This window comes from Sinohyriopsis cumingii, chromosome 12 (genome assembly GCF_028554795.1).
Source record: "Sinohyriopsis cumingii isolate HCF-2022 chromosome 12, ASM2855479v2, whole genome shotgun sequence".
In the NCBI taxonomy this organism is placed as follows: domain Eukaryota; kingdom Metazoa; phylum Mollusca; class Bivalvia; order Unionida; family Unionidae; genus Sinohyriopsis; species Sinohyriopsis cumingii.
The window spans coordinates 60,769,982-60,782,527 of NC_142972.1; the positions used below are offsets into that span (position 1 = coordinate 60,769,982).

The 12,546-nt window shown below is 34.0% G+C and overlaps 1 protein-coding gene across 2 annotated transcripts in view; it reads right to left on the reverse strand.

Annotated features, from left to right (window-relative positions):
• Positions 1 to 12,546, reverse strand: part of LOC149786567 (beta-parvin-like) — a 161,534-nt gene that overhangs the window by 47,313 nt on the left and 101,675 nt on the right. For both annotated transcript variants that reach the window (XM_089977079.1, XM_089977078.1), the window contains one exon: positions 6,339 to 6,411. In XM_089977079.1, coding sequence (XP_089833205.1) covers positions 6,339 to 6,411 — 73 coding nt within the window. The remainder of the gene's footprint in view (positions 1 to 6,338; positions 6,412 to 12,546) is intronic.

Below are 12,546 nucleotides of genomic sequence, written 5' to 3' on the forward strand. Positions count from 1 at the left end.
AGCCAATCCAGCTACTTAATTTAATCTGTGAAGCATCCAAAAGAGGGCCCATCAATCTCTGTCCCTGACAACAGCAATCAGCAGGCATTATTGAAGCTTTAGATAATGGTGTGGGCCTAGGTTCATGTATCCTAAGCCTGTGATAACATCTACTGTAAACCCTCTGCAAGACAAGCAACTTCACTGCCAAGAGAAACTTTGCAAATATTGGTACTACCTTTATTTTCAGTGAAAGATTTCAATGTTATGTCAGTGTGAGAACTTAAACTTTGGAGAAATATACATAAAATTGAAAAATAATGATTTTATTTGACCAAACCAATTAACTGCAAAGTGTAATGACTTGAAATGTATTTAGTTCACTCTGTTCTTAAGCCTTTCTTTTCTATTACATTATTATATTATCTGTGATTCATGAGATGTTATTACATGCGTTACATATATAAATTATTCAATTGTAAATTGCACAGACCCAAATCTGATCTTGTATAAAATGTGCTGCCAGATCTGGGTCTGTGTGGCTTGTTATGAGTAATCAGTAGAAACATACAAACTTGCTTTTGAGTCCAACTGCAAATTGCACAGACCCAGATCTGCAACTGCAAGTTTGTTAAGAGTATCAGTGGAACAAATAACACAGACATGGGTTTGCCAGTGCATTATGCGACAGTATATCAGGGTTTATGTTGCTTGGAGTTGGACTCAATTTATAAGTTTATACAGTATATTAAAATGATCAATTACGACTGCATGAAACATAATAGTAAAAAAAGAACTGAAAATAGCAATAAAGAATAATTTTTGTCTATAATCCCCATTTTCCCCATTTTCGTGGATGTGTCATAAAAATCTCATATCTGTTGCAAATCTGAAAAAAAACCCACAAAAAAACAAAATCTCCACTTTTCCAGAACAATTCATGGTTTCTTGATATGTTGCAATGGTGTACAAGAATCTGGGTGTCCAGTGTTCATTACTCTAATCTTACGTTTAGATCATACAATAAAAAACACACAAAGAAAGTTCAAGGTTTCTAATGTATATAGTTGATTCCTATCTTATAAACTGTTGGTACCCTTGGGTCACAAGAATTGTTTGGTAGCGTTCTGTCACTATCTGTCTGTCTTTTGGGGTCTGAAAAGAATTTTAACATTTTAGGGGGGAGTTTATGCCAGGAAATGTAATGTAAGCACCAATGGTGCTGTCCTGCCGAGTGTTCTGACTGCTGAGGCAAATAACCCTTTTGTAAACTGAATACATTTCTTTTCAGATATTCACTTCATAAAAGTACAGAAGATCACAGAATGATAAAATAAAATCATGAATACCTAAAAAAAAATAATATAAACTCCAGCATTCAAGAAAAATCTAAACATTTCCCAATTTACCCCCCTCCAAACATATTCTGATTTTTCTTCAAATTTCATGTCTGTATTATTTTTTTGAGATGTTCACAGGCTTCCATATAAAAACAATAGTTAAAGAATAAAGCTCACAAAGAATTTTGAAAAGTAACCCAGTTAAATCAGGTACAGCACGATGTCAGCAATGTTGTAAAAACAAGCACAGTGGTGCAAATTGAATATTATTTCTTCATTATAAATGGTGTCAAATTAAAGCAGGTAAATCAAGTGTCGCTTGTAGATAACTTGAATCCAACTGCAAGCAACAGATAGATCCTTATCTATCAGCATACCATGAATTGGTAGATCAGGGTCAATGATGTTTGGTCATTGTTGCCAGACAGTGTAAAACCTTCCTAACCCAGTCAGTGTTGGGGAAAAAAGATTCGGCCATTCTGCACGGGCAGTCGTTATAAAATGGCTTGATTAGTGTTATAAAAGCATTATAAAATGGCTTGATTAGTGGTATAAAGACGTTTAAAATGGGACTAAAATATGAAATCAGTCTGCAGAGGAAGCTGGGTGAAAAATGTTCCAGTGAACTGAGTTAAGAATTTAAAAAAAATATTTATTTTTAAGTTTTAGCTATTTAAGTATACTGATAAATTTTTCAAAAGTACTAGACATTTGATTTCAGACCCCTTGCCATATTAAATCTTGTGGGAGTTCCCTTTATGACATCAGAAATCACCATCGTACAGGATATTGATTCATTGACCACTGCTATGTATAGTAATGCAATGTTATCATATATATGGTGTAATTTAGGATCAACAGAATTGTAAGCAGCACCAAAAAAATCTTGACAAAATTAATAAAAATTTTCTTTTAATAGTTCTATGTCACCTAATTTCTTACACAGGATGGCCTGGATCTGCATGACTGAGCTACTGGCAGCTTTCTCACATGCACACATCTGCTGAGCTTGAGACTTGAACCCACGCAAACAGAGGTGAGATGGTAATGATTGGTAAAGGTGAGCACTTTAGACTACTCAGTCACTTATGGCCATGTCAATAGGCTGAGCAATCATCTTACAGAATGAATTCTCTTAGACTCACACTGATTCATCTAAACTATGAAGAAAATCCATCAAGAGGTTTAAGAAATATAATCAAGTACAAAATTTTGAACAAACTTACATAGAAATTTTCTATGATGTGACCTTGACCCCAAGGCCAAAGCAGTGATGAAGTGTGTATCAGAATGATTTGTTTTAGCTTTATAATGATTTATCCGTAGTATGAAGAAAATCCATCAAGTTTTAAGTAATATAAGTATGAGATAACAGTTACCTAAACATTGATGCAAACTTTCTGTAACTGTGAACATAACACAGATGTTGCAGAATGAATCAGCTGCAAGATAAGCCATCCGATTTATGATAAGCATCATCATGGGGTTTAGGAAATACTAACAAATAGAATTTTCTTGTGTGCCAATTCCTTAAATTTTCTATAATTTTGACCTTGACCCCAAACTAAAATGGTCAAGCAGGCATGTTGTAGAATGAACTGTAGTAACTTCATAATGATTCATGCCATGTATGGCCAGAATCTACTGAATGATAAAGGAAATATATGCATTAAAAAACCCATAAAAATAAAATTTTTTTTTTTTTTTACAAATTGTTGATGCTGCTGCCCGATGCTGCCGGATAACAGAGATAATGTCTAACTTCCCACTAAATCTGCTCAACAAAGATTAACGATCTCAGGATATGATACATCTACATCCCCTACAATGCAGCTAGGCCATTGATAAGTACTGTTTATTCTCCAGCTTTAACACATTTTATTTTAAGCATCTGTTTTTATTAACGTTGCGGTAACATAAAACTGTTACTACATCTGAACGACAATTTATTCCACCAGAAAACTAACGGACTAAAAGACTTAATTAAAAACTTTGCGAAGCTGATCATTTGGTGTCAAGATATTCCTTAAAATTATTGATATAAATAACTTTAAGTAAAGCAACACATTTTTTGTGTGCGAGTTCACAGTGATCTCACTAGCGCTAACAGCGAGCTGCATTTCAAATCAAATAAATCTACTATCCTTCTCAAAACTCTGTATATAAGTAAAGACATGAGAATGAATAATTTATTTTCATTTACATGTAATTTTTTCCCAAAATGGTTTCAACATAGAGATACTTTTCAGTCAACTCCCCCACCCCATCAGGCAAAATATTCCATTAATAAAAACTGCCAAAAATTGCTCCCCATGTAATTGCCTATAATATGAAAAATAAAAATGTAAGGTAAACATGTTATCTGTGAGATCCAATTTATTTATGGCTCTGAAGTCTGATAACATCAAAATAAATGTAAAATAAGTGCATCAGCTTTAACTATCACTGTTATGCTTTGCCTACACCTTTCTAGGCCCCAAGATATGGCTGGACTATGCCCATTAATATAATTATGCTGATATAAGCCCACTACTATAAATATGCTGATATAAGCACATTACTATAAATATGCAGATATAAGCCTATACTATAAATATGCCGATATAAGCACATTACTATAAATGTGCAGATATAAGCCCATTACTATAAATAGGTCGATATAAGCCCATTACTATAAATATGCAGATATAAGCCCATTACTATAAATATGCCGATATAAGCACATTACTATAAATATGCAGATATGAGCCCATTACTATAAATAGGTCGATATAAGCCCATTACTATAAATATGCTGATATAAGCCCATTACTATAAATATGCCGATATAAGCCCATTACTATAAATATGCAGATATAAGCCCATTACTATAAATATGCCGATATAAGCACATTACTATAAATATGCAGATATAAGCCCATTACTATAAATAGGCCGATATAAGCCCATTACTATAAATAGGTCGATATAAGCCCATTACTATAAATAGGCCGATATAAGCACATTACTATAAATATGCTGATATAAGCCCATTACTATAAATATGCCGATATAAGCACATTACTATAAATATGCAGATATAAGCCCATTACTATAAATATGCAGATATAAGCTCATTACTATAAATAGGTCGATATAAGCCCATTACTATAAATATGCCGACATAAGCCCATTACTATAAATATGCAGATATAAGCCCATTACTATAAATATGCCGATATAAGCCCATTACTATAAATAGGCCGATATAAGCCCATTACTATAAATAGGCCGATATAAGCCCATTACTATAAATAGGCCGATACCATATCATCACAATTTTCAGAACCTACATAAAGACGTATATTTTTAAATGTTGATTGTTTATAGTTACAGAAAAATTCAGAGAAAAAAAAAATATCCATGTACAATTTCTCCAACCAGCCACTCTTTTAACCAAAAGCAACTTTCAGTGCAAAATAATCATTAGAATACACATTTTTGTATGCTTTAAATAAACAATGGAAAACCATATTACTTTAGACTACTTAAACCAGCATACAGTAACCTAATCCTACAAATGCAGCTGCTCATCCAGTTTTATTATATACAATTAAACCTATTGTAAAAGAAAAGGATATGATCCATTCCTTTGATGTCAGAGAAAGGCAGCAACAGTGATATCCTGTTTTGATTTTTCTGCAGGAACCTGATGCCTATCACTGCTAGCCTGTCAGTTTTAATCTTCTCCCAGACTTAATTATATTATAACATTTCAATCCATCCAGGTGATACCATGCACAGTTTAATGGATTATGTAAGATTATTGACAATCAATCTCAAGGGCTCTCATTTTTGTAAGGATACTATCTGAGTTTGTGAAAATACTGTTTGAATTCAACAGCATTCGATATATTTTGAAACAAAACACCTTTGTTTTCTTTCTGGGGTAAAATCAAACAATACCATTTATTTTAAAACATGACAGATGTAATAGTATTTCTAGCCAAGTAATTTTTGTTTGTGCATGTCAATGCCAGGTCTTTACAACTGGTGCTTTTCCTTTGTTTGCGAAGCATACAGCATATGAGCAAGGACAATAAGATGAGCATATGTATTAGGATTCTGTATTTGTGCATAATGACATACTATATATACTCGCTTGTAAGTTGAGTCAAACTTCAAACAAGAAAGATACTGTGTCAAACTGCAAGCAAGATCCTAATCTGCCATAGATTACTGTGCCTGCAGATCCTGGTCTGTGTTGTTTGTTCAACTGATTACTCCTATCAAACTGCACAGACCCAGATCTGCAGGTACATCACATGATAGCAGATCTGCATATGTGCAGTTTGTAGTTGTGAGTATATACGGTATGCTGATTTTGTCCAATAGAGTTACCATATAAACCTGTTTATAAGTTGAGTTTGACTGCAAACAACACAGACCCTGATCTGCTGTCACACTATGCATCTTCAGATCAGGGTTTATGTTGTTTTACTGATTACTCTAACAAATTGCATGTGCAGTCTGCATTTTGACTCGTATTACAAGTAAATATTTTGGCATAGGAAGGTACCAAAGAGTATCTGCCTGTATATGTCATTGATAGGGATGTGATTTGTGACATCATGGTGTCATGCAACACAATGATATACTCTGAATTCACTACCCTGCCCACATCTGTCCTGGAATTGAATCTGCTTTATAAATGCAAAGTATTTTTTGGGCTTAACAGAAAAAGGCAAAGGTTACTTTGATTGAAATCAAATGCTCCCCACAGATCTGCCCAATTTCAATTAGATTTACCTTCCTTGAATAAAGGCGACCACAATCACTTGTGTTAACCTTCCATTGTATAACAGAGTTCTGGAGAGTAATAAACTTGTATGGAATCTATTTTTGCCTTTATTTTTTCTTAAAGGAAAATGATTCCTAAGATGACAGACATTGGTTCCAAGGGGAGTAAATAGGAATTATTAAGACTTCATATGAATCGTGTAACTTCTAAAGATCTGACTCTTGTTTTATGCAACTTACCTTCAGGTCTGGCCTTAGGTTTGGGAAGACCTGCATCTACCATTAGATCAAAGGCAAATAAGACATTGTGAACCTGTAAACAGAAAATACTCTTCATAAATAAGTGGGTATTTGATGTGGAAAAGCAGGAAATTGAACAATATTGTAAAATCAGAAATATCTGAGGAGGATTTAATTTCATTTCGTATTTCTGGTGGATGAAAACAAATGAAAACTAATCCATAATGAAAGCAATTTCATCACACAAAATCATCATTTAATCCCAAAAATGAAAAATGATTCACACAAACATTTCTGATTTTACACTGAAGTAACAAGGCAAGTATAAAATGATATACAAGTACTTTCCTAATTTTATGACCGACATAATACAACGTGGACTCTGCAGTCACTGCATTAAACCCTGTACATAATAATAATAATAATAATAATAATAATAATGACCTTATTTAAAGAGGGTAACACAATTAGCTAAAAACTAATCTACCTTGAGGCCCTCATACCGAGGAATTTATTTATTTTCGCTGCATCTCTGAAGCCACTAGATATATTGGGTTTGGAAGAAGGAATTAGAGTGGGCATTTCTAATCTCAACTGGAATACTATTCCAGAGCAGAGTTCCAGAGTACTGGAAACATTTTTTAAATAACTCCTTATTTGGTTTGGGAATTTTATACTGTTTGGTAGACATGGATCGCAGGTGGGGAGTATTACCAGGTAGCCTATACTGGAATAGTGATTGTAAATATTCAGGAGCACTATTATGAGATATCCTGTACATTAATTTGTCTTTTCTCAAACAGATTCGGTCTTTAATAGGTAATATTGTTAACCTACCAGCTAAATTTTCCTTGCTTTCTTTCTGGATTGATGTTAGCCCAAATGCTCTTTTCTGAAGACGTTCCAGCTTTGCTATGTTTTTATCATTTGAATTACCCCATACTGTATTACAGTAGTCTAAATAGGGTTGTATGTAACTGTTATAAAATAGTTTTCTGTGCCTTTCAGGGAGAAAATGTCTTATCCATAAACTTGAATTGACTTTTTTACTGATATGTTTGATATGTTCAGTCCAAGATAGGTTATTATCTACCTGAACACCAAGTAGTCTATCATGACAGACCATTTGCAAATTTTTATCCTTCCATGTCAGACATAGTTCATGACTATCAAGATGTATACATAGATGTATACAATTTATAATAAAATCTCCATGCCTATTAAAAATAAAAACAAATCCATAAGCTGTGTCACTCAGTTTTATTAAAATGAAATTTAAGACAACACAATGGCAATAATGAATTGAAAAGCAAAGAATGTATAACAATCTTCACCCCATTTACATTACCATGTGTACTCACTTATAAGAACGAGTCCAACTGCAAACTCCACAGACCCAGATCTTCTGGTGCATAATGTGCTGGCAGATCTGGGCCAATACAGTTTGTTAGGAGTAATCAGTAGGACAAAGAACACAGACCCTGATCTGCAGGCGTATTATGCTCTGGCATTTTTAGAATAATTGCTGTTAGCAGTTTGACTCGACTTATGAGCAAGTATATATGGTAAGTTACTTAGAGGGAGCCATCGTACCTCAGTTGCTAAAGTGTTGGACTCGTAACTCAAGGGTCATGGGTTCAGTACCTGCTCAGGTAAGCTGCCTCATCAGTGTGCCCTTGTAAAAGGCACTTAGCTACCATTTTCTCAGAATGATATAGCCAAATTGTCTTAAAAATGCCCATAAAAAAAACAGTCAACCAGAAGCATCATATTAAACAGTCATACAAAATCTAATACATGTGAAAAGTAAATATCAAAATTATTATGCAGTACATTTTGCCTGAAAGCAGATTGGTCAATTGTGAAACATTATTCTTCCCACAAACCTTGCCAGCAATAATACTCAACAGGGCATTCCTTACAGCACCAGTAGCCACGTAATTTATAGGCCTTATTCTGCCTGAGTAACTGGTCACTTTTTGCAGTTCCCTGTATACTATTTTTGCTGTCCTCTGTACCCCTATTGGGTGAACACTTCCAAAACCTCTGTGTTATTTTAAAATCTTCATCTGTTACTCCAATTTTGTGGAATGCTCTGCTCTTATAAGGTATACTTTTTTGAAAGGACTGAAGTTCTACTGGGAGAAATAATTTCCAGAAATTCAATATAAGACTGTCTTCCTTTTAACTGCTGAATGTTGAAACCCTCTCTGATATTGCTCAGCAACAACATGACGGTACACATACTGGGTGTTGGGTTGACACCATTTTGGCTTAGGACAAAGTAAAAATCATCAGAAGTCTTTTGGTGAAAACACCATGTCATAATGATCCATTCATGGGGAGTTAAGTGACACATTTTTAAGACAGTTGTTGTGGCAGCTGTCTTGGATGTACTAATGGCAAAACATTTTCATTTAGAACTTTGTTAAAAATCCCTGGAGAGAATTAGATTAAACAATTTTCAAGATATGACTTTCCATTTAGGAGTAGCAATAAGATTTTCAAATTGGCTGCTGTGGTGGCCATATTGGACGTTACAACAGTACCATTTTAAGACCAAATGAACATTATATTTATTTGGTGAAAACCCTCTGTTCAAGAAGAGGTGTAATAACAAGATTTATAAGATGGCTGCCATGGTGGCTGTATTTCCGTTATGACCACATAACAAGTCTGTTTGTGAAAACTCCATGTCACTCCCTTCAGGAGGAGTAGTGATATCAAGAGTTTCAAGATGACTGCCATGGTGGCCATATTGGATGTCATCAGATCAGCAACATAATATTTGTAGCAATTAACAATTTCCCTGAATGGAATCATCCCAAAGTTACTGCAGAGGTTGAATTTTTTAATCTGGAGCAATGTGAAAATAAGAAATTAAAGAAAAATATAGAGATACAAAGATTTATAATGATTGCAGATTTAATATACAGATATATGTATGTGACAAAATATTAAAATTGTTTATTGAGAAGAAAAAAGCTGACAGATGGTTTTGATAAACAGAGATATTACTGACTGAAGATTTAATATGCAGATAATGCATATTAAAACATCTGAAAGTTTTACAAAAGTCACAGAGAACAAATGGACCAACAGACGAAGAAATGGTAGGTGGGTAGGTGGGTAGATGGATGGATGGAAGAGAGGAAAGATGGTAGGACAGAAAGGATAAACAGGCATATAGTGAAATATTGAGATGATTGAATTTTAAGAACAAATGTAGAATTTTTACTGTAGATGGATGGACTGAAGAAATTAAGGGTGGGAAGATCTAAGATGGAGTAGAGGCTGTATAGAAATGCATATGGAGAGATGAGATAAAATTCAAGTGAAAGACAAGCAAACAGGTAGACATACATTTTCAGCTTGGAAAATAAAATAAAAATAATCATCTGGGTTGTACTAGTTTTATTTTCATGCCGAATATGAGCAAGGTGAGAGTGAAAAATACTTTTTTTTCACTCTTTATAATGTTATTTAAGGCATAATCATTCCAATGTGTACACTGTCACAGTCTTTAAGACTTTTGTGAAAAGCTCTGTAATCTAAGGTGTAAAATGTTTGGTTTTGTTATACACCTGATTGACAGTAATGCCAAGAACTGCTACTTTAGAACTGTGAAGTAAGTGGGCCAATTGACTATTAAGTGTTGGCAGACCACATCTTTTTTTAACACCATTGGATGTCTGTTGTCAAAATCCATTGTGTTGGTGACAAACTACTAGTCATATGTCTCCTGAGACAGCATGATGAACGGAGACCAGTTCTTCTTATAAGATATCTTTACTTATTTCTCAAGGCAAATCAAGATAACATTGTCTTTTCTCCATAAAAATCCATTAAAATTGTCTCTGCTTTGAAAAAGTCAAAGTCAATTTGTGAATGTTAAAGGAAAATAGGCTTTGCACTATTCTTTTATTTATTGCAGATAACATGTAAACCCTATCACTATTATATCCAGGGGGTAAAAAGACAAAGGAAGCTTAAAAACAAACTGACTGGTTCATACAAGTACAGGTAATTCCGGAAAGCAAAATATTAGACATATTGTTATGTCCTTATCTAGTGAAGTGTCAAATAAACTTTTGATCCTTTTTTGTATACCTTCTCCTCCATTTTGTCCCACTTCCCACTCCCACCATTTCTATTGACAAGATTTTATTGATAACTTTCAACTAAATTGCCACTATGAAGTAGTGACCCAGAAAGCAAATTTAACAACCATCAATCTACTGTGACAATAAACATACAACCCCCCACCAAAAAAAACCAAAACAAAACAATAGCTTGAGTTTGGGACAAAAATTATTTACAGAAACAATGGCTCCTTAACTTCTTGATCTATGTTTTTATTAACAGTTCTCTGAATGGGTACAATTTACGAACTTTGTTAAAAAGAATTCATTGCAAGAGAACTGAATTTCAGTGCAAAGAAAATTAACATTCAAAGTGGGGCCCCGAGTGGCTGAGTGGTCTAAAGCGCTCTCCGTTACGGATCACTGCCATCTCACCTCTGTCTGTGTTGGTTTGAGTCTTGGATTCGGCTAATGTGGGTATGTGAGAAAGCTTGCCAGTAGCTTCTCGTGGGTCGGTGGTACTTTCCAGAGTTTTCCTGGGTTCTTCCTCCACCATTAATACTGGCCACCACGTATAGTCTATCATGTGCTGAAAAATGGCATTAACAACATTCAAAGTAGGTCCATGATTGCCCACCGAGCTGACATTTGCCTAATAGTCAAGTACAAGAGCAGTTGACAAGAAATCTGCATCAGTAGGATAATTTCTGTTGAAATTTCTTTTAACACCACTGACTGCATATATTATGAAAACAATACATTAAATTTGTGCCGCTTCATTCATAATTCGATTGCAAATCAGAATCTAGTACAGAAACGCATTATGCATGGACGCTTTCTGTCAAAGTTTGTCCAATTCTGTTGTGCATTTAATTAGATATAGTTGCGTAAATGTTTTTCTATTATTAGTAATGCAGCCTTATTTGGCCATGGACCAGCATCATTTGCCTTGAAAACAGGATGCCTAGTCAAATTTGGTCAAATTCTATTAAGTGAATTTTGAGAAGAAATTAAAAGCGTTTCTTTCTATTTTAGTTGATGGTTGATTGAGGATTTTATATTACACCAGTATTGTAAAGCTATAGAGCACCAAAAAAAATGGTTATGACAAAACTGTATTTATCAAAAAAGTTTATTACCAACAAGCAATAAAAGTATAAAAAACACAACCATCAGATGGTGACAATAATATATGGAGGGTCTCGATGAATGGGGTATGTAAATAGTGTGTAAAACAGGTAATTAGATAATAAAACATAGCTTAGGTGATTAACAGTAAATATGTTGGTCAAAAATACTCAAATGAAATAGAGTTGCACACTAGCTATAGTTTAGAATAAATATCTTAGAATAAAAGTTAACTTCCTTCAAAATAATTGTGATACAAGACACTTTTACTGTATCATCCGTTTCAGCCATCTGTGTAAATTTTAATGTAGTTCTTAAATTCAAAGAGAAGTTCCTAATAATATTTTTGAAAAATGGAAGGATTTGCCTTGGATTTTTTCCATCCTGCAGCCAGTACTAGTGGGCATATTTGATGGCAAAAAAGTATCAATTGACCAATTTTTTTTTGTTTCAGTGGATTTTGAAAAGTGTTTAAAAAGCTTTTCCTTTCCAATAACTCTGCCTTTATTGCAGATTGCCACTATTTGTCCACATTTGCCATTTCTTTATGCCTGGTTGTTTAGTCGAATTTCTGCAAAATCTGGACCGTTCGGTTTGGTATGGCACGACACAGTATAGCACAAGTAGGTAACTTAGTTCCAAAGTAATACAAGTCAAGTGATTGGCAGTATGATTTGAACCAATACCCTTTTCAATTGCACACCTCAGACAAGCTATTATACCTCCTAATTTTTTAAAATAAGAATTGATTTTAAAATAAATTCTTCTATATTTAGTAATGTACCAAATATGATCAGCATTCTAAAATTTAAAAGCCTTCAGGACTGTGTGCTGCTACCTGTAAAATGTGGTCAAATTCTTGTTAGTGGTTTTTGTGAAGAAGTCAGTTAATGTTTATTTCTATTTTTAGTAATGGTGGGTGTACTCTGTGACAGATCAGCATAATTTGTGAAACTTAATGACAGTATTCTTTCTGTCAAATCCTGCTGAGTGGACTT